General features: G+C 50.1%; 1 protein-coding gene across 1 annotated transcript; it reads left to right on the top strand.

Annotated features, from left to right (window-relative positions):
- Window positions 1-248: 248 nt before the first annotated feature.
- Window positions 249-4,074, top strand: LOC144937482 (putative glutamine amidotransferase-like class 1 domain-containing protein 3B, mitochondrial). The gene is made up of 4 exons (XM_078864728.1): window positions 249-517; window positions 1,569-1,746; window positions 3,341-3,545; window positions 3,870-4,074. Exons 1-4 carry the CDS (start codon window positions 410-412, stop codon window positions 4,063-4,065), a joined length of 687 nt encoding a protein of 228 aa, XP_078720854.1. The 5' UTR covers window positions 249-409; the 3' UTR covers window positions 4,066-4,074.
- The last annotated feature ends 22,845 nt before the right edge of the window (window positions 4,075-26,919 follow it).

Raw genomic sequence — 26,919 nt, 5'->3', positions numbered from 1 at the left:
AAAATGAGACAGATTGTCGCGTGATTTTCTGGAAAGTCCACGACTTCACTTCCAGACAAACACCCACTCTCTCCCCCCCCTCCCTTCCACCCATCTCTCCCCCCCCTCCCTTCCACCCATCCCTCCCCCCATGAGTGCCCGACCATCGTAACAGCGCTCGCTCTCATCTCCTCCTCCTCCTCCCCTCTTCCCTCTCTCGCATCACCACCCCCCCATCTCTCGCCCACGCTCGCGCTCCCCTCTCTCCAGACTCGTATCTCTCTCCACTCGCTCCCCTCCCTCACTCTTCCTCCCCGAGCCGCTTATAAAAGAGGAGCCGCTTGCAACCGCAGCTTCATCCGCTCGATCTTCGGCCGAAGCAGCATCACCAGCAGCAGCATCAGCAGCATCATCAGCATCAGCAGCAGAGATGGGGAAGCGCGTGGCTGTGTTGCTGGCGGGGTGCGGGGCCTATGACGGAAGCGAAATCCACGAAGCGTCCGCGGCGCTCGTTCACCTGAGCAGAGCGGGAGCCGAGGTGAGAGTCTAGTTACACGTGTGTGTGTGTACACGTGTGTGTGTGTACACGTGTGTGTGTGTGCGCGCGTGTGTGTGTGTGCGCGCGTGTGTGTGTGTATGTACACGTGTGTACACGTGCGTGTGTGTGGTGTAGCTGGGAGCGGTAGTGTAGCGATTAGCGCGCTGCGCTACGACCCCCGCTCACGGCCAACACCAGTGACGATTATCTGAACCGGTTCTGGGCCTCCCCTATGTCGACTCGGCCTCTAATGAGTACCTGGTACGGTGTGTAAACATCGCCACTGGGGAGACAAAGGCGGTCGGGCGTGGTGTTGACCACCCTCTCGTGTGCCGTGCCGGCCTTCTTAGGTTGCTCGCTAACAGCACTTGCCCCAACAGTCTTAAGGCTATAGGGTGCAGGGGTCTTTGTCTTTGTGCACGCGCGAGTGGGGAGCGGTGTCGCAGTGGTTAGCGCACTGCGGACTGAGGCGCTTCCTCATCTACCCCGACCATATTGATTACGTTCGATTCCCGGCCACGACTAACATCAGTGGCCAGTCCGAGATACGAATAGAACGAGTACACCTCCATGGAACACGTACACGTCATGGAACAAGTGCGCGCGCGTGTGTGTGTGTGTACACGTGAGCGTACTCGCTCTCCGTAGGTGACGGCACCCCCCCCCCCCTCGTCGTACCCTGCCCCCCACCGTGCGCCGATCCATCCCGTGCCCCCCCCCGTACCCCCCCCCCGTACCCCCCCTACCCTTCCCATGCCGCTTCCCGTGCACCCCACCTCTCCCCTTGTGCCCCCCCCCCCATCAGTAACTCCCCTTGTGCCCCCCCCATCAGTAACTCCCCTTGTGCCCCCCCCCATCAGTAACTCCCCTTGTGCCCCCCCCCATCAGTACCTTTCCGTGTGCCCCCCCAACCACCGGTACCTCCCCGTGACCCCCCTCCCCCCTTTTTCCTCCACAGGTAACCACACTCCATCAGCTGCCGTTCTAATTTATTTTCTATCGCCCCCCCCCCCCCCGTGCCACCCCCCCCCCCCGTGCCCCCCTGGTGCAGGTGACGGTGTTCGCCCCGGACGTGGCGCAGCACCACGTGGTGGACCACGCGAGCGGCGAGGCGCAGAGCGGGGAGACGGAGCGGAACGTGCTGCGCGAGAGCTCGCGGATCGCACGCGGCGCCGCGCGCGACCTGGCGCAGCTCCGCGTCGCCGACTTCGACGCGCTGCTCGTGCCCGGTAAACAACAACAACAACAACCAAAGTAAACGACAACAATAACCACCACCATCACAGTAATAAACAACCACCACCACAGTAATAAACAACCACAACAACCACCACCACAGTAATAAACAACCACAACAACCGCCACAGTAATAAACAACAACAACCACCACCGCCACAGTAATACACAACAACAACAACCACCACCACAGTAATAAACCACCACCACAGTAATAAATAACAACAACCACCACGGTAATAAACAACAACAACAACCACCACCACGATAAACAACAACAACAACCACCACCACAGTGATAAACAAGGTCGAGAGGCAACAGTAGCAGCAGCGCCCACTCGCTCTCTCCTCTCGACCTGCTCGTAGCTACAGCGGCACTTGCGCTACACGCACCTGATGATTGCTGAACAAGTCCCAGTTTGCGGAGCGCGTTCATTCACGTTAACATAGAGACGACGTTTCGGGTATGGCGCCTCATTAATTGCATGCACATCGCACCGAAGATCGAAGAAGAATACTGTTAGGTTTTTTCAGTAAAGTCACGTAGGTAAAAAAATAAAATTAAAAGTTAATAAAAGTAATAATGGAAACAAAATAAAATAATAAATCACGACGTTCCGGAGGCAACACAAGTCTCCGTCATCAGGTGGGACCGTCACAGCTACCCCCCCCCTCATACCCCTCCTCTCATACCCCCCCTCTCATACCGCCCCCTCTCATACCCCCCCCCTCTCATACCCCCCCTCTCTCATACCCTCCCCCTCTCATACCCCCCCTCTCATACCCCCCCTCTCATACCCCCCCTCTCATACCCCCCCCCTCTCATACCCCCCCCTCTCATACCCCCCCTCTCATACCCCCCCCCTCTCATACCCCCCCCCCTCTCATACCCCCCCTCTCATACCCCCCCTCTCATACCCCCCCCTCTCTCATACCCCCCCTCTCTCATACCCCCCCCCCTTTCATACCCCCCCCCCCTTTCATACCCCCCCTCTCATACCCCCCCCTCTCATACCCCCCCCTCTCATACCCCCCCTCTCATACCCCCCCCCTCTCATACCCCCCCCCTCTCATACCCCCCCCTCTCATACCCCCCCTCTCATACCCCCCCCTCTCATACCCCCCCCCCTCTCATACCCCCCCTCTCATACCCCCCCCCTCTCATACCCCCCCCCTCTCATACCCCCCCTCTCATACCCCCCCCCTCTCATACCCCCCCCCCCTCTCATACCCCCCCTCTCATACCCCCCCTCTCATACCCCCCCCTCTCATACCCCCCCTCTCATACCCCCCCCTCTCATACCCCCCCCCCTCTCATACCCCCCCCCTCTCATACCCCCCCTCTCATACCCCCCCTCTCATACCCCCCCCTCTCATACCCCCCCTCTCATACCCCCCCCCCTCTCATACCCCCCCCTCTCATACCCCCCCCTCTCATACCCCCCCTCTCATACCCCCCCCCTCTCATACCCCCCCCCTCTCATACCCCCCCTCTCATACCCCCCCCTCTCATACCCCCCCCCCCCCTCTCATACCCCCCCTCTCTCTCATACCCCCCCTCTCTCTCATACCCCCCCCTCTCCCCAGGTGGGTTCGGCGTGGCCAAGAACTTGAGCTCGTGGGCCTCCGAGGGCGCGAGCTGCTCGCTGCTGCCGGGTGTGGAGGCGGCGCTGCGCGCCTTCAGGGAGGCGGACAAACCCGTGGCGCTGTGCTGCATCGCCCCCGTGCTCGCCGCGAGGCTCTTCCCGGGATGCGAGCTCACGGTCGGGGGCGACAGCGAGCAGGGGGGCAGGTGAGAGGGGCGGGGCAAGGGGGAGTGGGGGGGTGGAGAGTACAGGGGACAGGTGAGGGGGAGATGAGAGGGGCGGAGTGTGGGGGGGAAGGAAGGGATGGAGGTGGGGGTGTGAGGGGCTGGTGCAGCTGAGGAGGGTATTGTGATAGCAACGGCTTTGAGCGGCATTCACCCAGCAGTGGATAGACCATAGATGAAACACTCGCACCTACTCCTATATAAGTCTATGTGAACAAACATGTGCCAGTAGACGTGTACACACACACATGTGTACACACGCGTGTCCCCCCGTCTCACCGCGTCTCCCACCCCCGCGTGCGCCAGGTTCCCCTACGCGGGCACGGCCGCCGCCATCCGCGAGCTGGGCTGCACGCACGTGTGCACGGACGTGGGCGAGGCACACGTGGACGCCAAGCTGAAGATCGTGACCACGAGCGCCTTCATGTGCGCCACGGCGCCCATCCACCACGTGCACGACGGCGTCGGCGTCATGGTGCGGGAGATGCTCAAGCTCGCGTGAGCGGGCGGGGGAGGGAGGAGGGGGGCGGGGGAGGGGGGGGATGGGGGAGGGGGGCGCTGGTGACCAACACCCCCCCCCCCCCCAATTCTCTCTTCCGCTGACCCATACCCCGTCTCGTCCGCTGACCCAGATCGCCTCTCCATCCTACATGCGTGTTATGCGAACACATATGTGGGATGGACAGCAACAGGAAAATGTAAAGTGTGTTTGTTGTTGTTGATGTTGTTCGGAAAAACGCAAGGAATCGGAAAAAGAGGAAGACCTCGCAGGGCATGGCTTGACGACGACGACATCAGAGATTGGTGCCAGAGTGTCACACCACGTGAGCGTCTCGTCCAGTCGACACCGACGGCCTAGATGCCCATGGATCGTGATGATGATGGTGATGATGATGATGAACCTGGTCAAAGGCTGTGTTTAGTGTTGCTGTTGTTGCGGTCTGCGTCTTTGCTTCTCGTGAATAAATTTGTTGCGCCGCACCGAAGGTCGTAACCGTGTTGTCTGTGTGTGCGCGTCTCCTCGCTGTGTGGCGATCGCGTCACTTGACACGCATTTCCGTACGAGTCGCGAGACGCGTCTTGTCGCGCTCCCCACTGACGGCACTGCAGGGACGGATTTTCGAGAGCACGACGGCCACGCCGTGGCAGGAGCGGTAGTGTCCACCATAAAATAGCGGCGGAACCCAGATCCTCTGTCTCACCGCCACCACCACCACGGGGGAGACGGAGCGATGCAATCATCTCATGGATCGTTCTGTCGCGAGACTGTGGGGCATGGGGGCGGCTCGGAGGAGCCTTCATCCCATCAGTGAGCAGGTCATCGTCGATGGTGTCACGTTGTTCACTCGTACATCGAGTGAGCTGGCGGGCGTCCTGTCAGGGCTGTTCATCGGGTTGCCATCCCGTGACCAGTCTCGTCCCTTGGCACTGATCTGGGCGCCACTGTGGCGAGATGTTAACTATTTCGCCTGGTCAACAGGAGGTCGTGGGTTCAATACAGACCCTGACGCCTGTTTGTAGATTTGGAGTTTGCATGTCTCTCTCCCCGTGGTCACGTGGATTTTTCTCCGCGTCCTCCGGTTCCCCCCCCCCCCTACACATTTAGAATCCACATGCGTTTAGAGTAATTGACTGCTGCTGTAAATTTCCACGCGATTAGCGACTTCGTTGAGCTATCATTTGTGGCCAGGTCGCTTCTGAAAAATAGCTATCTAGCTCAGTGAGCCTTACCTGCTAAAATAAAAAAACATGTTTAGCTCATCTCGCCTGGGCGTAATGCCTCCTCTCTCGTGGAGAGTTCCCACACCGCGCCTCAAATCCTCTCTTCTACAAACAACCAGGTCTCGGATAATTTCTTGTTTAGATCAACGCAGATCCCCTCTCCTACACAACCCAGCTACACTCTCCGAGAAGACCCAGATCGGGGCTTCATGTCTCACTGAATACAGTCCAGTGTTGTAACAACAAAAATCTGTGGCGCTGCCAAAACCAGGAGGTTGGCACGTGACTCGGAGCCACGGTCATGACTAAAGCTGCACTGAATATGGTGAAATTAATCCCTCGCCCACACCCTTCACTCCCCTTCCATCCCAGCAGCGTCCTTCTTGATCGGACGCGTTTTTAGTCTGGTGACTACTATAACGTTTACCTTCGTTCCCTCTCTTTCCCGGACGCACGTGTTACCGTGTCTCTCGACAACAACAACAATAACGATGACGATGATTCTCATAATAGGAAACCTTTTACCCGTGGCACACCGCCAAGACGGACAAGAGAGCAAGTTGGAGCAAGCTGTTTATTTATCCTGGAGAAATCCGACGAGCTGAGAAGCTCTTTTTGTCTTCTTCCAAAGACGCCCAGTAGGTGCGGGTCAGAAAGTCACAATTCACAGGCGATACGAACACGCGACAGAACTGTTCTCCACCTGAGGACGGCTACTTGCGTTGTGGCCGAAACGTCGTGAGAATTATTTTATTATGTTTTATTTTTATTATTTTATTCATTCAATTCTACGTTACTTTACCGGAAGAACCAAGAAGAAGGAGAGCGGCGTCTGAAGAAAAAAGAAGAAATGGCCGGGCCGAGATGTCGGTGATGATGAGAGATGATGATGATGATTGGAGAAGGGGGGGAAAGAGAGAAGGAAGAGGCGTGCAGAAGTGAGCTGCACGGAGAAGCGGCGTCTGTTTTCACAGTGGGCGCTATGGAGAGAGGGGGGGGGGGTCAGAGTGGGCGTGGCCACACACAAGTCACGTGATTTACGGGAATCTCAAGCTGATTCAGAGCTATTGATGCAAATAGTGTATAACTTACAAAGCCACAGAGAATGCCTGCTCAGCTTCTTGGTTCTTTCGGTAAAGTCACGTAGAAGGGAAATAATAAAATAATAAAAATTAACATAATAAAATAATTCTCACGACGGTTTTTTTAATTATTATTTTTATTATTTTAATTTATTTTTTATTATTATTTTATTTCCCTTCTACGTGACTTTACCGAAAGAACCAAGAAGATGAATCCCTGCAGTTACGAAAGCTTCAAATCGAAAAATGCTTGCTCAGTTTTAAGCAAAGAGCTGGTGCTCATTTCTGTCGGCGGCTCTGAACCAAAGATGGAAATTCCACATGTATGTTGTATGTATGTTGAACTTCTATCGCACCGTACATAGCCAACCATGCTAATCGGAGGTGATGGCAACGATGATATCCAATATGACAGTCGCAACAAGAAGTGCAATGCATCAAGTTAAACTATTTTGTTTATCAGGTGAGGCCCACTGAGCTATGTAGCTCTTTTTCAGAAGCGACTTGGCCACAAACGATAGCCCAATGAGGTGGCTTATTATGTGGAAAGTTATAGCAGCACGTTTATTAACGTGGAGGGAGAAACCGGAGGAACCAGAGAAAAAAATCCACGCGACCACGGGGAGAGAGAGGGAGATTACACGCAAACTCCAAAGATGCAACAGGCGTCAGGGTCGGGATAGAACCCACAACTTGCTGTATACCTGGCGAGGTAGTTCACATCTCGCCACCGCGGCGCCCACGTTAATACGCTCGGCAGTGTAATTCCCAGCATGCACTGTCGCACACTTCTCCATTTTAACTGCTCCGCATTACTTTGTTCCATGTTCACGTTTCCTGAGATTACGCTGAGCGACAGCAAGAGGAACTGCTGGAATGATGAAACTGAGACACGTTCGATGGGTCACATGGGTTTAACAGTGAGTGAGCGTGCGTTGCGAGGGAGCTGCGAATTTCTCGCTCACGGCCAACGCCGGTGACGATTATCTGAACCGGTCCTGCGCTTCCTCGAGGTCCGACTCAGCCTTAAATGAGTACCCGGTGCGGTGCGTAAAAGATCGCCACTAGAGAGACAAAGGCGGCCGGGCGTGGTGCTGGCCACCCAACCCCTCGTGTGCAGTGTCGGCCGTCATAGGTGCTCGCTAACGGCACTTTTCCCCAAGAGTCTGTTGGGGTTATAGGCGGGAATCTTGGCGAGGGTGGGATCCCAAAACTGGTTTCGAGTTCGCTCCACGCTGACGTTAGCCACGGGCGAGTTCTTCACGCAGTGCCCTAACCACTGCGCCACCGCTCCACCGAAGAAGAAAAACAAAACAATCGTGAACAAAGTCAAATCCTCTCCACTTTCTAACAAACCACGTGGTGGGGATGCTGCTGCTACGTTTGGCAAGGGTGCACAAAGCTAAATTAACGATAATAAACAACAACACAAACTTCACACGTTTGTCAATAACAACACAGTGGCCTTTAAATCTACGTATGACGTGATGCGTCCTCTCTCCTGGAGAGCTCCCACACCGCCGACTCAAAGCCTCTCTTCTACCAACAACCAGGCCTCAGCTCATTTCTTGTTCAGATCAACGCAACTAGTTTTTAGTTGCGTATCTGAAACCTCAACCCTAACCTCGAGAACATCTCGACCATACGTGGACCGTTTTTTTTAGGGATGCGTCGGTCCTATTTGAGGAACTTGATGGCCCAGTGCAGGCACCCCCCTCCCCCTTGCCCCCCACCCCACCGATATGATTTTTGTGTTCTTGTTTCCGTGTGCCGCAAGGAGAGTGCTGGAGACAGATTAGACGACACTTCCATCTCCCCTTTGCGCGCCGTCACCCGACTCATCAGCGGCACCGTGGGGCGCTGGTGCCCGGCCATGGTGGCCTTTTTGAGAGTCGCGTGGATTTGTCGCGTGGCTGCCACAAAAGAAAATAAACTCCGTAAAAAAAAGTTTTTTTCAAACAACGGTTTTATTAACAACTTCGTTTAACTCGCGGTCTAGAAGTACGTCAATGGCGCCTGAGACACGCGGCGCCTGCTTCTTGTGCGAGCCGATTCCACAGTTTGGGGACCACGACGTTTTTGACCTACACAGACATATATAACTAATAAGCCGTCCACACAAAAATTGTAATTGCTTGAAACGAGGCAATTAATTTGATGAATTTATGCCAATTTTGATACAGGCATGCATTGTCACCGGATCTGAATACGCGTGCAACATTTGGAATTGATTGCACCACAGGAAGTAGACTAACTTTTGATTACAACATTTGACCACGACAAACACAAGTGAAGTTAAATAAACCCGTTGAAAAAAAGGCCACACTCACACTCGCACGAACGCGCGTGCAATGAACAATTGCGGTGCCAGGCAAGGTTCACTTTGAAGCGGGCTGCCACTTGGTGTGTTACGGCTGAACTGGCTGAGGGTGTCTGGCCAGCTGGGTGTTCGGCACAGTCTTTGCTGAGAACACCTTCGCTGCTTACCTGGTGAGTCGGTACTGCCAGCAGCTGCCAACGCCTAACCCCGGGCAACGGTTAACTAACCCGACAAACTCAGTATCTGAGTTGGGTCTGTGGAACCCTTGGTGGAGGAAATAGCCTCAGAAGGTCTTCTCAGACCACCCACTGCGCCCAGCATCATCTCCAGCCGCCTGGACACAGCCTTGCCACTGGATACAGATGAGTTTGGGCGAGAGAGTGAGGTCTAAGCGGCGCCACTCTCCCTCGCTTAAATCCAACTCTAAGAAGCACCATTGGTCGGCACTCTCGTTCTTGGCGCCAGTGTCGAGAACAGCGATGGAAGTTCTCTAACTCCCTCGGACATCGTCAGTTTCTTCTTCTCTAAAATCGCCTCGCCTCGACTTCGCAGCTCGAACCAAACCACCGTCTGACTTCGCACAGCGGTGACTAGGGAGATGTCCCAAGTCCCGTGGCGAGGTTGCGAACGACAACGTGGCAGGCGTCGATGCACCGGGGACTTGTGGCCGTGGACCCACTCACGGGTGGCTCGGGTTGCCGCGGGGGTCGCTTTTCAAAGGACTGAAGCGGCACTGGAACTCGGCAGCAGCCTGGGCGACTGAGCAGCCCTATTCATGATCACACTGCTCACCTCGCCAGCACGAGGTGGAAAAGGTGCCGCGAACATCGTGTCCTCAACGTCACCCTGGCCAGCCTACCCCAGACTCATCCCAGTGGAGCGTGTCACGGTCATCGTCAACCTTTGATGGGCGAACAAGGAAGAAGAGAAAGCTGGGGTGATTGGCAGACGCGCTGCCTGTCACTGCAGGTAAAAACAACAATAACAACGATGGCAACGACAACAACGATACGTCTTTGTAAACTGTCGGGGGAAGTGCTGTTAGCGAGCACCTATTAAGGCCGAAAACAACGTACGAAGGTGTGGTGTAGTGTGGCCAGCACCACTCCGGGCCGCCTTTGTCTCCCCACTGGCGACGATTACACACTGAACCGGTACTAATTTCGGATGATGAATTTGAGGCGAGAAAAGGTTCCGGGTTTGCTTCTGATTTCCACGCCCCACTGACATTAGCCGTGACCGGGAATCGAACATTGGTAGCGGGGGTTGTAGCACAGTGAGCTAACCGATGCGCCACCGCTCCCCGCATATGATTCCACTTGCGGCTCACGCTGTGCTCGGAGGAGAATCGAAGCTGGCTTGGGTATTGAACTCAGGTGGGGTTACTCTTTGGTTCTTTCGGTAAAGTCACGTAGGTATAAAATAAAATAAATCACGACGTTTCGGGCGCAACACAAGCGTCCACAGCAAGAAGCAATTGTTTTCTTGCTGTGGTTGTCCCACATGATGACGGACGCTTGTGTTGCGCCCGAAACGTCGTGATTTAATTTATTTTATTTTATACCTACGTGACTTTACCGTAAGAACCAAAGAGTATGGATCCCTGCAGTCACGAAAACTTCAAATCTAGATTCAGGTGGGTATAGAGTGGAACAGGGGGCTGCGCAAGCAGGTCTGGAACGAAGCGAAACGCCCTTTCACCCACTGAGCACTCGATCGCACAATCCATCACCACGATCATCATCAGCCGTCATCTATCCACTGCTAGATGACAAATTATCGAGCCGTTTGCATCCCCAACGGCCTCGCGGTGCAACAATCCGCCTGGAGCTCCTGCACGCAACGCTAAACTACTAAACATTTGTTATTTTATTTTACCAGCTACGGCCCACTGAGCTACGATGCGTCTCTTTTTCAGAAGCAACCTGGCCACAAACGACAGCTCGACGAAGTGGCGTATCGCGCGGAAATTTACAGCCGCCACATTCTCTGAACGCCCGTTGGGTGACAAATGTGTGTAAGGGGAAAACCGGAGGACCCGGAGAAAAAACATCCACACGACCACGAGGAGAACACGCGATCCCCAAATTTACAGGCGTCAGGGTCGGGATCGAACCGACGACCTCCTGTGTATCAGGCGAGGTAGTTAATATCTTGCATCCATTTCCTCGGTGAACGTCGTCCTCCCGGGGGTGTTCTCGCTCCTTTGACTGCCGTTCCATTGCTGGTCTCGACCACGGGCCGGCCATCGAGTCCTGCCTAAGCCCAATTAATTAATGTTCTTAACAGTCGATACGATACTCTTTGATTCTTTCGGTAAAGTCACGCAACACAAGCGTCCGAAGCGTCGCGATTTCTTTTATTTTATACCTACGTGACTTTACCGAAAGAACCAAAGAGTATGGATTCCTGCAGTCACGAAAGCCTCAAATCAAAGTCGAAACGATGTCTCTAACCTGCGTATGGTCCCGCCTGATGCACCCCCCACCCCCAAAGCCCCCCAGTCTGTGTCTCGGTGATAATCTAAGTTCCTCTTTCTGTCTCTCTCGGTGTTATTCAAAGCATGCACCAAGTATACTGCATGCCTCGATATGATAATCCATCAGGGCGCAGGCACTTCGAGCTGTCTTAATCTCGTCCGGACGTTATCTCGGACGCGTTCCGAATCTTCGCTGTGACTTCCGCCGTAAATATGTTGACGATCGGCTGTCATGTCTCCTCGCCTGAACCACCACGTGCCCTGCCCCAAGTCAACAACCTCCGACGGGCTCGGCCGATGTCACACCGTGGGCCTTCGAACGGAAGATACAGATTGTCTCTCTCTCTCTCTGTGCGTGTGCTTGTGAAGAACGACCATTACCCGAAACGTCGCACATTATTTATGTGAAAGGCGGCGTGGAGCTGTTCGTTGTTAATTGTGATTGTGCACCAAATAATAAGTTTGATTTTATTAAGGAAGCGAGGTTGACCTCGCTGACCTCTCAGCGCAATTCAAAGTGCACACTTCTCCGCGTTTCTTAGGACAAATTTGTTTTCCTTTTAAGTTTTCATTGTCCCACGTTTCTGCTCCGAATAAATTAAATTTGGAGCTTTCGTGACTGCAGGAATTACACTTTGGTTCTTTCGGTAAAGTCACGTATGAAGAGAAAATAATAATAAAAATAAAAGCATACTATGCTATTATTTAATTTATTATTTTCTCTGCTCCGAATGACTGGCGAGGCAAGAGTGTACGTTGATTCACGTACGGGAGTTCCAGTGGCTGTGTTACTAATCAGTGTTTTGCACACCGCAAGCAAGTGCTATTTTTAAGGCTGAGTAGACCTAGGCGAAGGCCCACCACCAGTTCAGATATTCACCGACTGTTAAAATGTTTCAGTTTAACGCGGAGGATGCTTTCGCGACCAATATCATTCACAATCGAGATTTGTTTTGTATGATCGCGTAAATATCTAAAGGTTGTCGTTAAACCCGACACACAAATCTGGCTGTCGCCTGATGAAGCTGGTTGTAATTACTGGCGAAACGTCGTACTCAGATTGTAAATGTTGTGGCTCTCCAACACACCGGTGTTGCTGTACTAGTGACGAATTGGCCACGTTCTGTTTACGTGACAACCCTTACTAGTTGGCTGTGTCGGGTGGTGGCGGGTTTAACGACACATTTATATATTTAAACGATCTAAGCAAATAACCCATCTATTATAGATGTTAAAATCGTCGTGAGCGGGTATCGAGCTCGTTTGGCCGGGTTCGTAGTGCAGGCCGCTCACCGCTGCACCCCCACACACAAATACAATGTCTAAACGATTCCCCGTGTAGCCTTTAACAGATTGTTGGGGCATGTGCTGTTCGTGAGCACCTTTGTATGTATGTTGAACTTCTTTCGCACCGTACGTAGCCAACCATGCTAATCGGAGGTGCCTATGAAGGCCGGGACGGCCCACGAGTGGCGGCGGGGGATGGGGGGGGGTGACCGAGTCACCACACCCGGCCGCCTTTGTCTCCCCAGTGCTGATGTTTACACGCCGCACCAGGTACTTTTTTTAAGGCTGAGCGAACCTAGGTGGAGGCCCACGAGCGGTTCGAATATTCGCCACTGCTCAAATCGCCGTGAATCCGCGAACTGAAGTCGGGTCGCCGGGTTCAGTGGCGCAGCGCGCTAACCAAAGCGCCACCGCTCCCCCTCCCCCCATCACACGCACGCCCCGACGCAAACTCCTGCCAACCCGCACGTGCGCCGCGCACTCACGTTCGCTTCTCTCCGCAAGTCCGTGCGGCAACAAGTCGCTTGGCACGGTTCCGCCGGACGGGTGAACGCGTGATGCAACTCGGCACGAGGAACTGTCTACGGGAGGAAGAGGAGGAGGAGGGGGAAGAGGAATGAGAGTCGCCGGGGACGGTTTGACAAGAAGTTGAAAGTCACAGTGGGAGCGAAGTTGCGGAGTCGGCGACGCAGGCCACGAGATTTTAATATTTTTAAAAGTAATTGACTTTAAAGGTCAGCTCAGTCACCGCATGGGGAAGTACACAGAAAAAAAATCCCCCTCCCAGAGAGAGAGAAGGCCGCGGTTAAAAAAAAAACCTCGCCGTTGGCGCTCACGAGACGAGCACCAGTGACTGATGATCGTCATGATCACCGTGAGTGTCATCATCATGGGACATCAGCGTCAATCATTAATCATCAGCATGAGCATCGTCAAACAGACATCATTGCTGCTTTATCGGAGGCAGATTTCCCGTCGCTGGAGACTCCGACTAGATTATTGTAAAACCACCGCGGGTGCTTTCCATCTGAACATGCTCGCAGCAGACACCACCCTTGATGTATCATTCTGTTGTAGCCCGGTGCGCTACGACCCCACGCCAAAGATATATCGGTGTTGCTATTGGCAAAACCCTGACATTCAACGGCCTCACATGAAATAAATCTGTGGACATATCAAATCAAGAATCGCCCCGCTACAGAAACTTGCAGGATCGACCTGGAGTGCCCTCGGCTCAAGCGCCGTCTCGCTGTGAATGATCCTCTCCGTGGCAGCAGAGTCACCGTGCTCCAGCCCGGCCCGGGAGCTCGTACTACACAAAACTGCGAGATGCACAATCAACAACGGTATGATACATGACAAGGTCGTGTTGATGATGTTGATGACTTAACGAGACGTCTGGAAAAGAACAAAAAACATTACCAAGCTGCAGCGTGCACAACATTCTTTGGCACGTGTCGTGACAGATCCGACCGTGTCCGTACGGTGCTCGCTAAAGCTGCAGTGGCTTCAGGGTTGCCGAACGAATTCATTATTGTAAAGGTGGCTCTCATTACACACACACAGCGCTTGCCACAAAGGAACCACAGTACCTTGCTGATGGTCTCGTCAAGCAGCAATAGACCGTCACGCGGACTGCGTCGCGCGCTTTCAGATGCGCTTCTGCGGCCGTCTGGAACGCTCTTCCTTGCGATATTAGGAAGCCACTGGAGCTATGCATTTCCAAATCTGGTTTGAAAACTAATTTCTTAATAAATCTTTTTGTCTTTAGTTGTTTGTCCTTCCCCGCATCTCCGAATAGCATGGTTGGCTACGTACGGTGCGAAAAAAGATCAACATGCATGTTTACGTCATCAGCCGCAGTAGCGGCAACATCATCGTCATCGACACAGCCGCAGGCATTCCTCATGAGCCTCCTCCTTCACCTTCTCCACCTCAACGTTCTCATCATCATCTGACCAAGTGGTGTTTATTTTTATAATAATAATTCTCTATTCACAAATGGGAAGACCGCGAGTTCAAAGTCTAGTGAGAGATAAATTCAGCCCATTATCTTTTCGCGGCAGATAAAATAGTTACCCACTTTGTGGAAAGTCAAACAGAGGTCCTGGCTCTCGTCATAGGAATGGGGAATTTCCTCACACTGGTTCAACACCACCGACAAAAACGAGAGCATGGAGACGCGACGCATGTCCATCCGAGATGGTCATGAAGTTGCCAGGTTGATGTTAAGAATCACATTCATTTTTCACCACCATCATCATCCATGCTCAATCCACTGCTCAATGAAGCCTTCCCCAAGGCGCCACCACCTCTCACGATTCTGCGATGTAACAATCCACAATACATCTGCGCAGTAAATCTGATTCCATCGCTCCATCTCCTCGGTCCACGTGCTCGAAGACGCGTTCCATCCCTCGACTGCCACTTAGCCACCTTTATAGGGTGTCAAATCGTCCCCCACCACCCTTCCCATCCCCCCCCCTTCCCCCTCTCCACCCTCCATCGGGATCTAGTTAATATTTGTTGGTATCTGGAGCATCATCATAGGCCATGCTCGCTCCACTGCTGAATGAATGCTTCCGGATTCCACCGGCGCCACCTCTGACGATCATTCCGGGCGACGTGAATAATCCACAGCCCGCCTGAGCGCAGGTGGGCTGATAGCTGGCTGATAAGATAAAGATAGGTATAAGATGAGAGAATCAAAAGCATTCTGTTCTACATCGGATGATGGGAAGTTCCACATTCTTATGACCTTGAAGATAGCAACACTTTGCGATTGTCGATGAGAAAACAAAAACACATCAAATGTCAAAGCAATGCCCGGCACTCACCCCTCTCGCATTCTCATACCGTCACGCTCTCAATCTATCACTTGTTCTCTAATCTCACCTTGTTTGGGGCAACGTCAATTCCCCCGCTCATCTTTATCGTCCCCTCCCCCCTCCTACTCCTCATCTACCCCTATTTTCTCCTCCACTTCCTCCCCCCCCTCCTCCTCCTAACCGAAGCCCCCCACGAATCCGGCGATACAATCTGCGAGAGAGATTGACAGAGCGGCGCGTTTTACGTTCCATTGCGAAATGACGCCACACGTTCGTCGGCAGCGCTGTGGTCTTAAAGGCAATAAAGTCGACCATACACTAAATATATAATATATATCTCCCTATATAAATGTTGCAGCTTTGTAACTCTTTGTCGATGACACCTGTGACTTGATAACGTCCGCATGCAAAGAAACCCAAAGGCGTCAAATCCGGAGGTGAAGTTGTCCAGGGCGTGTTTCTGCCATGTCCAGCGACTTGGAAAACGCTAATGGAGGTACTCCCGATACGACGTTTGCGGAGTGACAAAAAGCCCCATCTTGTTGAAACAAAAATAAATTATTCAATTTGTATTTATTTTTACCAGCTCAGCCCCACTGAGTTAGCTCTTTTTCAGAAGCGACCTGGCTACAAATGGTTGCTGAACGAAGTGGTTTATCATTATGTGGACATTTCTAGCAAACACATACTCTAAATAAACGCTGATTCTAACGTGGAGGGGAAAACCGGAGGAGCCAGAGAAAAATCCACGCGACCACGGTGGAGAAAAGAACATGCACACTCCAAATATACAACAGGCGTCGTCAGGGTGGGGATCGAACTCACGACCTCCTGCATACCAGGCGAGGTAGTTACCATCTCATAGCCACCGTGATGATGATGAGAGAGACGCAAACTCCAAATATACAACAAGCGTCGTCAGGGTGGGGATCGAACCCACGACCTCCTGTATACCAGGCGACGTAGTTAACATTTCCTAGCCACCGTGATGATGATGATAAGAGATGCAAACTCCAAATATACAGCAGGCGTCAGGGTCGGGATCGAACCCACGGCCTCCCTGCATACCACACGCTCTTGTACATTCATATTCATAGGGTCCTGTAAAGAAACATTTCTATATACCATTAGTTCATTACAAAATATATAGAGACTTCATGGATACCCTGTATATCAGCCATCCATTTCCAGGTGATTGCAAACTATGTTGGCGTTGCATCTGCTGACTGAACACATGCCGATGTGCATGCTTTTCTTTGTATAAATCAAGGCCGTAGCGATGGAGTCAACATTGGGGGGGGGACCCAATCTTCCAGGGGGTCTGGGGGTCCCCCCCACCCCCCCAGAAAAAAAAATCTAAATTTGAAAACTAATTTCCTGCCTAAAATATTACAAAATTCACTAACACATAAGATTGACTTTTTATTTATTTTTTACAATAATGTTTAATAGTGTATTGTATTCCATTCCTCAATGTTTTTCCTTTTCTTGTTTCATTGTATGTAATGGCAGAGATTAGGGATTAATAAAGTTCAACCATAACCACAATCATATAAACAGAAATCTATTTTATAGCAATATATTGGGGGGGACATTTTAAGAATATTTGAATATGGGGGGGGGGGGGAATGTGTCCCCCCCCAATATATATTATAATTACGGCCTTGGTATAAATGTCATCGAAGAACACATCTGGGAGATGTCTTGAAATGTGTGGGGTGAGGAGTAACCCCACAAACATCACCAAATCTGGCTCCCAATGCCCTCTGCATTTATCTGGAAGATAGAGGGAGAAATTAGAACAACGACTCAAGCAACAGACAAGAATCATCACAGGTCGCACTGTTTTGTATTGTTCACATATACAGAGCTTGAAGAAGAAAACAAATTTCGATTTAAAGCTTTCGTGACTGCAGGGATTCGTCTTCTTGGTTCTTTCGGTAAAGTCACGGAAATAATAAAATAATAAAAATAAAACATAATAAAATGTTATATTTGATTACTTTATTATTTCCCTTCTACGTGACTTTACCGAAAGAACCAAGAAGATGAAGAAAACAAAAACAAGGATGCAGCTTGGAAAGTTGAATGGAGTTCAAAATAACTCACAAATGAACACGTGGTTTGTGAAAGACCCAACGCAGAAGATCCCTGGGTGTTAATCTTCCACGAAGCTCGTGGTCCATCCTGAACCACATCCAACGCACAAACCATGGCAACGGATGCGGATACCCTGATGATGCACAAATTGAAAATGTTAAACTCTCCAGTAGCGTGCGACTGTGGTCATTCAGAATAGACGACGCGACGTCTCACGACGAAAATTCCCGATCCACAAATACCAAAGAGACATCACAGCCACAAACTCTGCTACGACGGACGCTGTTATGTGCGTTTGTGAAATTGTAGCTGTTAAACTTCGATTTAAAGCTTTCATGACTGCAGGGATTCATCTTCTTGGTTCTTTCGGTAAAGTCACGTAGAAGGGAAGTAATAAATTAATAAAAATAAAACGTAATAAAATAATTCTCACGACGTTTCGGCTACAACGCAAGCAGCCGTCTTCAGGTGAAGAATAAGACACTGCCAAGCTAGGAGCTTATATATAAGCTGGGTTGGAGGTGGAAGACGAATGTGCATATCAAGAGGAATTTAACATATTCATGCTAAATTCCTCTTGATATACACATTATTTTGTTAAGGCGCTCTTCTTCCACCTCCAACCCAGCTTATATATAAGCTCCTAGCTTGGTAGTGTCTCATTCTTCACCTGAAGACGGCTGCTTGCGTTGTAGCCGAAACGTCGTGAGAATTATTTTATTATGTTTTATTTTTATTATTTTATTACTTCCCTTCTACGTGACTTTACCGAAAAAACCAAGAAGATTGTAGCTGTTGCTACAAAACATTTTTTTTAGAAACGCAAGCTTACACTACCAGTGTTATGATATAGATTCAGAGATCTGGGCTCCCGTAATCTACCCGGCGAAGCTGGTTGTGGCTACCACGAAAAAAAAACAACGTCGTTGCCAATGTAAGCGTTGTGAAAGGGGCTCTCGAACAGTAACAATAAGAGCAACAATACCGGCGAAGCGGTGTTCACCATGGATCGGGCCACGTTTCGGCCGCAACGTTAGTAATTGGCCGTGTCGGGTGGAGGAAGGGTTTACGACACGACATGTTACTCAACGCCATCAAACCCGCGCGTCGTGATGTCCCGTCGCGAAAGCTGAGCCGGCACGCGTTCAACTCGTCCGTTCAAATGCCCGTGTCACGTGACACTTTTATTAATTCGGTTGTGTCGAGCGAAGGAGGGTTCACGAAACAATAGAGTTCTTCTATTTAAACGACATTACCCAAAAGAAACCCAATATGAATCATAAACAAACAGGTCTAGTTTTACTTCAACATTTCTGGCGCTTAACCTGCTATGACAATAGATATCAAAGTGAGATTTCCATCATCTCTTCTCGACACAGAACAGGAAGTTTTTGTTCCTGAATCTTCAACAAATCTTAGGTTTTCAAACGAATTGATGTTATTTTTATTTATTTGCCACAGCAATGCGATTAAAATCACGAACGCCAACGCTTCCATTTCACAACACCGCAACCCACCTCACCCACCACCACTCCCCACTCCCTCTTCCACCACACACACCACTCCATCCTCAAATATACCCCGCTATCACTCATCTGTTCCGCTGATCTCATCTTCCATTGCCCCCCCCCACACCTTAACTCTACACCTCCACTTCCTCCACCTCCACTTCCTCCTCTGCCTCCTTCTCCTCCTCCTGCACCTCCCCTCCACCTCCTCCACCCCAACCTCCACCCCTCCACCTCCTCCTCAAGGCACATTCCTCATCATGTCGAGTCTAATCCGGGTGAGCGGCACAAGATATTAAGTTTTGTACAACGCAATCATCATTTTTTTCAAAATGACAAATAATAGAATAGGCGACGTGTTGGTGCAATGGCCTTCTTCTTCACAGCACAGAGAGAAAGCCGAGAGCCCACTCTACCTCTTCAGAACAATAACGTTATAAGATTAGGTGTAATCCTTTCTGGCAATAAAACAGTTGTGTTAAGATGTTAAGATACCAAACTGAAACCTTTTGCAAGGAATCGTGTTTGACATTAGCGACATATACTTGTGGTGAACGTGCATCAACAAAAACATGCTTTGATGGTATATGCTTTCTTATTCTTAAAGAAAGTTGTTTTTGGCATGAACCAATCAGTTTCAAACACAATGCATACACTATCAGAGCATGTTTTTTTATGTTTTGTTTTTTTGCATGTGTAGTGAGCCACTTCCGAGACACGCCGTGTAGAAGGCTTCTTAGCTACACATCGCCGACCCTTCGACACAACCCCATCGCCGGCGTCCGACTAGGCAGCTGTCCGACTCGTGCAGCGACGGCGACGATGAGAGCCCTGCAGAAGATCGGCCACGTGGCCGGACGACGAAGAGAGATGACGGCGAGCAGCGACGCAGCCAGGACCCAGGACCCGCAACAGCACCAAACCTCTCGTTCAGTCCCCCTTATATACACCGCGACGCGGCCAAAGCCCCGCCTCCAACTACGCCCCCTTCCAGAACCTTCGAGCAGGTATTCTTAGATTTTTTTCGGCAAAGTCACGTAGGTAAAAAAAAATTAATAAAAGTAAAATAAAAATAAAATAAAAATTACGACGTTTTTATTTTATTTTTATTTTACTTTTATTAATTTTAATTTTTTACCTACGTGACTTTACCGAAAAAACCTAAAAATATGAATCCTTGCAGTCACGAAAGCTTCAAATCTAGAACTTCGAGCAGGTTCCCGAAGCTCCCCGACTGACTCTGCTTTTCACCTTTATCCCAGACACGCACCCCTCATAATGGGACATTACGTAACTTGCCCATAACCGCGATTACTCCTTCAGGCCGACAGGTCATTTTACACATCTTCACCACAAGATAATGTAGTTCACGCAGACATGATTCCTTGCAAAAGGTTTCAGTTTGGGGTTTTAACATCTTAACACCTGTTTTATTGCCGGAAAGGGTAAAACCTATTTTTATATTTTGATACTGGCAAGGGAGGGCCCATAAACTAATAATGTTAATATGTCAGTCGTGGGTAAAGCCAGAGATATTTTCACACGATGACAATGATTTCCGAGCCGCAAGCGTCAAACATTGGGAGCAAAGCTGGGCAACCGCGAACCTGACGAGGAAACTCCCCCGGGGTTACAGCAATCAATCCAAGAGATGTGAACCTTGAGTTAGGCCACATCGGTGCATTGCTTTCAAAAATTATTTTCTGTGTAAAATATATATATATGTATGTGTGGGTTTTTTCCCCGCTTTCTCCATTTTTTATCACTATGAATATTATTGTTATTTCTATCATCGGATTGCATCATTCGCCGTGTGTATCTGTATCACTCAACACATTCATTCGTCACAAGACGACGGCAAAGTCCAACGTGATTTTCTGCTCAAATGAGCATTGATGAGACATCGGTGTTCATCTGCTGATTTTATAGGCCTGACCCATTGGTGGAAATTCCACGTTCCTATGGGGGAGGGCGAGTCTGTATCCATCAACTAACCGCTGTCAACCCCATCACAAAGTGGTACGGTATTCTTTTTGTATCTACCCCAAAGCTGAGACACGCAAAAAGATGGACAGGGAATATATATATGCATACAGAAACTCAGAAAAATATAGAAATACAGTGTCACAGAGAGACACAGAGAGATAGACAAAGACCCCCCGTGTAGCCTTTAACAGACTGTTGGGGCAAGTGCTATTAGTGAGTACCTCTTCTTGGTTTTTTCGGTAAAGTCACGTAGAAGGGAAGTAATAAAATAATAAAAATAAAACATAATAAAATTAAACAATTCTCACGACGTTTCGGCCACAACGCAAGCAGCCGTCCTCAGGTGAAGAATGAGACACTTCAAGCTAGGAACTTACATATAAGCTGGGTTGGGGGTGGTAGAAAAAACCAAGAAGATGAATCCCTGCAGTCACGAAAGCTTTAAATCGAAATTTAGTGAGTACCTATTAAGGCCGCAACGGCAAACGAGGGGGTGGTGTGGCCAGCACCACACACAACAACCGCCGTTCACTACTGAGTAGCGGTGACGTCACCACGGCGCTTGTGCCAGGCTATGTGCACTTTGAGGCCACGTGAAGTGTCTCAGGCCAGCTGGCAGAAGGTCACGAAACAGATCCAGGTGCCATGGGTTGACTGACTGACATGGCTGGCAGATGCACCAACTGTGCTCCCCACTGTGCCAACTTTCTGCGTTGTATCTGCCTGGCGCTCCGCTCGTTGTTGTGAGCGTCGCTCCTCCGCCCTCCGTTGTTGCTGGAGGGCGACTGCCTCCACCTACCCAATGGCTTCCTTCACTGAACATCCTCCACAGAGGTCGATCTTGACAGCACCGGTACCAGTCATCGGCAAGCCCACTCAGCTCCATATCCTCCTGTACCGCATCAGCTCCATCTCTTCTCCCGCACGTCCCACGCACGTTTATCCCAAGCATAGGCTGGGCATGCCAACGCAGACTCGCTTGCCGGAGAAGCTCACTGATGGCACCGTGTCCAGTTCTTTCACACACCACACCAGGTACTAATTTGAGGCTGAGTCGACCTAGGGGAGGCCCAGGACCGATTCAGATAATCGTCACTGGTATTGGCCGCTACACCACCGCATCCACACTACACTCAACACTAGGGCTGAACGATTTGGGGAAAATATCTAATTCCGATTTTTCTGATAAATATCAGGATTACATTTTTTAAAGTAAAGTTTCAGTTCAATATTCACTGTGTAATGTATTGAAAACATGTGATAAAACATTACCACATGATACCATCAAAATATGAACTGCTCTATATATTCTAATGCAAGGATGAGGACTTAAAATATATTAATTGTTTCCAACATGCATTTATAAAAAAAATTGAAATAGAACATAAATAATACAAATAAATAATAAAAACAAAAAATAAAAATATAAGAAATAATTGAAATTTATTAATGAATCACGACGTTTAGGAGGCAACACAAGCTTCCGTCTTCAGGTGGAACAGTCACAGCACAATTGCTGTATCAATTTTTATTATTTATTTTTATTATTTATTTTTTTCCTACGTGACTTTACCGAAAAGACCTAAGAGTATGAATCCTTGCAGTCACGAAAACTTAAAATCTAGAATGAAATAGAACAATCAAACATAGAACAATTGCTAAGTTAAATAAATAAAGTTATAATAATCACAATAAATAATAAACCTATTCCAATAAAAAAGTAATAGGACTTTTCAAATCGCAAAAAAATCGCAGCCTTTTGCGATTTGCTAATCGCATTGTTTCAAATTGCGATTTCCATTTGAAATCGATTAATCGTTCAGCCCTACTCAACACACGCAACGACAACACGGCCCACCCGAACATGTTTGTTCGCTCGAGGCGCCCGTTGTGTTTGCTCAGCCCACGTCTCTGGGTGACTCCACCGGGGAATTTTGGAGGGGGTGGGGTGGGGAGTTCCCAACGCGAGGTCGCGAAGAGTCGCATGGATGGGTGATGGGGGCAAAGTCGCCTTCTCTCCGGCAGCTGATTGGGATCCGAGGGCTGGAGGGGGTACAGCGGTCAGCGTCGTCGCGTTATACGAACCCGACAACCTCGCTGACTGCCACCAACACCGGTTATAATGAACCGAACAAATCCGGGGTCTCCTACTAGGTCGACTCAGCCTCAAATGAGCACCCTGGTGCGGTGTGTGAACATCGCCGCTTGGGGGGAGACAAAGGCGGGCGTGCTTGGTGTTGCTGGCTTTGCGGTCTGGGTGGCGGTCCCGATCGCCAAACCCAAAGGCAGGAGGATCTGGTCGTGCCATGGGGAGCAGCTGTGCCTTCTGCTTTCACTCTGCCTCAGTCGCCGCTGCGGTCGCGTTTAATTCATTATCCATACGATAGCGGTCAGAGGATTGTAGAAAAAATATTAACATATGGACACGCTGGGAACACGTCCCAGACACTCTCATGCTCACATGCCCTTTGGATTGCACCCATCAGGCTCACATGCCCTTAAGATTGCACCCTCATGCTCACATGCCCTTTGGATTGCACCTCTCATGCTCACATGCCCTTAAGATTGCACCCTCATGCTCACATGCCCTTTGGATTTCCCTCTCATGCTCACATGCCCTTTGGATTGCACCTCTCATGCTCACATGCCCTTTGGATTTCCCTCTCATGCTCACATGCCCTTTGGATTGCACCTCTCATGCTCACATGCCCTTTGGATTTCCCTCTCATGCTCACATGCCCTTTGGATTTTCCTCTCATGCTCACATGCCCTTTGGATTTCCTTCTCATGCTCACATGCCCTTTGGATTTCCCTCTCAGGCTCACATGCCCTTTGGATTTCCCTCTCATGCTCACATGCCCTTTGGATTTCCCTCTCATGCTCACATGCCCTTTGGATTGAACTCTCATGCTCACATGCCCTTAAGATTGCACCCTCATGCTCACATGCCCTTTGGATTGCACTCTCATGCTCACATGCCCTTTGGATTTCCCTCTCATGCTCACATGCCCTTTAGATTGCACCCTCATGCTCACATGCCCTTTGGATTGCCCTCTCATGCTCACATGCCCTTTAGATTGCACCCTCATGCTCACATGCCCTTTGGATTGCCCTCTCATGCTCACATGCCCTTTAGATTGCACCCTCATGCTCACATGCCCTTTGGATTGCCCTCTCATGCTCACATGCCCTTTGGATTGCCCTCTCATGCTCACATGCCCTTTAGATTGCACCCTCATGCTCACATGCCCTTTGGATTGCCCTCTCAGGCTCACATGCCCTTTGGATTGCCCTCTCATGCTCACATGCCCTTTGGATTGCCCTCTCATGCTCACATGCCCTTTGGATTGCCCTCTCATGCTCACATGCCCTTTAGATTGCACCCTCATGCTCACATGCCCTTTAGATTGCACCCCTCATGCTCACATGCCCTTTGGATTGCCCTCTCATGCTCACATGCCCTTTAGATTGCACCCTCATGCTCACATGCCCTTTGGATTGCACCCTCATGCTCACATGCCCTTTGGATTGCACCTATCAGGCTCACATGCCCTTTGGATTGCCCTCTCATGCTCACATGCCCTTTGGATTGCACCCTCATGCTCACATGCCCTTTGGATTGCCCTCTCATGCTCACATGCCCTTTGGATTGCACCCTCATGCTCACATGCCCTTTGGATTGCCCTCTCATGCTCACATGCCCTTTGGATTGCACCCTCATGCTCACATGCCCTTTGGATTGCACTCTCATGCTCACATGCCCTTTGGATTGCACTCTCATGCTCACATGACCTTTGGATTGCACCCCTCATGCTCACATGCCCTTTAGATTGCCCTCTCAGGCTCACATGCCCTTTGGATTGCACTCTCATGCTCACATGCCCTTTGGATTGCCCTCTCAGGCTCACATGCCCTTTGGATTGAACTCTCATGCTCACATGCCCTTTGGATTGAACTCTCATGCTCACATGCCCTTTGGATTGCACTCTAATGCTCACATGCCCTTTGGATTGCATTCTCATGCTCACATGCCCTTTGGATTGCACCCCTCATGCTCACATGCCCTTTGGATTGCACCCTCATGCTCACATGCCCTTTGGATTGCACTCTCATGCTCACATGCCCTTTGGATTGCACTCTCATGCTCACATGTCCTACAGACCATCTCTCACAATCGCTGGCCCCACCCTCTTGCCCGATGCGGCACCCCCCCCCCCCTCGGGTCTATATAATGCCTCTTCCACAGCAATCTGATTCTCTCACCTGAAGACGGTCGCTTGTTGTTGCGATCGAAACGTCGTGATCTATAAACTTTCGGTTCAACTAAACGGGATTGTATCTTTGTAGTAGCCGCGAGTGGCTTTGTGTCCTAGACATCACGTGCCGGATGATTTCATCAAGGAGCCTCCTGGTTTGTTTCTAACTGCGATCGGATGAATAATCTCTCACGTGCAGATTATTTCATGATACGGTTATAGCAAGAATAACATCGCGTATCTACGATGACAATGCCCTGTGTACGTCGGTCTTCCGCGGCGTCGAGTTGGACTACTGCTGGGCATCCAGAACGCCTCTGAGCGACTTGTGACCGACCGGTCATTCGCGTTCGGACGCAATCTCCCAAACGTTACTCGACCTAAAACCACCGGCTTCCAATTGAGCTCCGTGTTGTTAGGTTGAAATTTACTGTGCTGCGCCATTCACATAGAGGTCTTTGCAGCAATCGCCTCAATCTTTTACCGATAAACTGCAAATCCTTGTTCCAGGTGTGAGGTCATCACGCAGACCACACTCCTCTGTCAGCCACGCTTATGGTAAAAAAACGTTTCGGAGCTCGGGCTTTTTCAGTCCTTGGACCTCAGAATTGGAAGGCTCTCTTACTCAAGCACTGCGCCTGGCCGCTGAGATTCTCCCATTGATAAAGAAAATAAAAATACCTCCTTTATTGGTTTGGTTATTTCGGTAAAGTTACGCAGAAGGGAAATAGTAAAAAAAAATTATATTAATTGTATTATTTCCCTTCTACGTGACTTTACCGAAAGAACCAAGAATATGAATCCCTGCAGTCACGAAAGCTTTAAATCAAAATTTCTAAGATATGTTAGATAATCAGAGACGTGTTTTTTTTTCGAAATACATTTTACTGCACGGTACTGACGCACTTTGTTGGGTCGGATGCGCCTTATAAAAAAAAAAACGTGAATAAAAACGAAATTTGCCGCCCTACGTCAATCCATTGCTGTATAAAGGCCTACCGCACGACGTGTCGGTCGTCGGGCTTGATTTTCTTGCCATACTTCACCTTTTCAGTCTCTGCCCCAGGGTCCATGCGAAGCCACGCTACGCTATACGGCCCAATAAGATTCTGCTCGGCCAGAGTGAGGGGTCTAAACGGGTGCGGTACGGGCTGGGGAAGAGATGGACTGATGCATAGGAGGATGTGGAGCTGAGGGGACTTGCCGATGACCGGTACCAGCGGTGTCAAGATCGGCCTCTGTGGAGGAGGCTCGTGAAGGACGCTGCTGGGCAACTGGAGGCAATCGCCCTCCAACAATAACGGAGGGCGGCGGAGCGACGCTCACAACAACGAACAGAGTGCCAGGCGAATTAAAATACTTCTCGTTGGCGCAGTAGGGAGCACAAGTGGTGCATCTGCCGGTCATCTCAGTTAACCCATAGCATTTGGGTCTCTTCCGTGACCTCATGTCTACAGCGAACTTTCGACACTTCAAGTGGCCTCAAGGTACACCTTGCCTGGCACAGGCACCGTGGTGACATCGCCGCCACTTATTGAGGACTTGTGCAACACAAACCATTTATTGAAATATTTTATTTCAAAGCAAACATGAGACTTGATTTAAAACATATTCACAGGTATATACATTGACACGTGACACGAAATGAACACACATGAAAATCATGTATACAATATTGCCTATGTGTGCACGCGAATTTTCATGACAGTATTTAATGTTCATTTTATTTACAATACATTAATTATTCACATAGCTTCGTCAATCCACTGCTGTTAGTCCATGGAGGCG

Source organism: Lampetra fluviatilis, chromosome 19 (assembly GCF_964198595.1).
Source record: "Lampetra fluviatilis chromosome 19, kcLamFluv1.1, whole genome shotgun sequence".
Taxonomy (NCBI): Eukaryota; Metazoa; Chordata; class Hyperoartia; order Petromyzontiformes; family Petromyzontidae; genus Lampetra; species Lampetra fluviatilis.
Note: the sequence above shows the minus strand (reverse complement) of the source record. Positions and strands in the feature narration are given on the sequence as shown.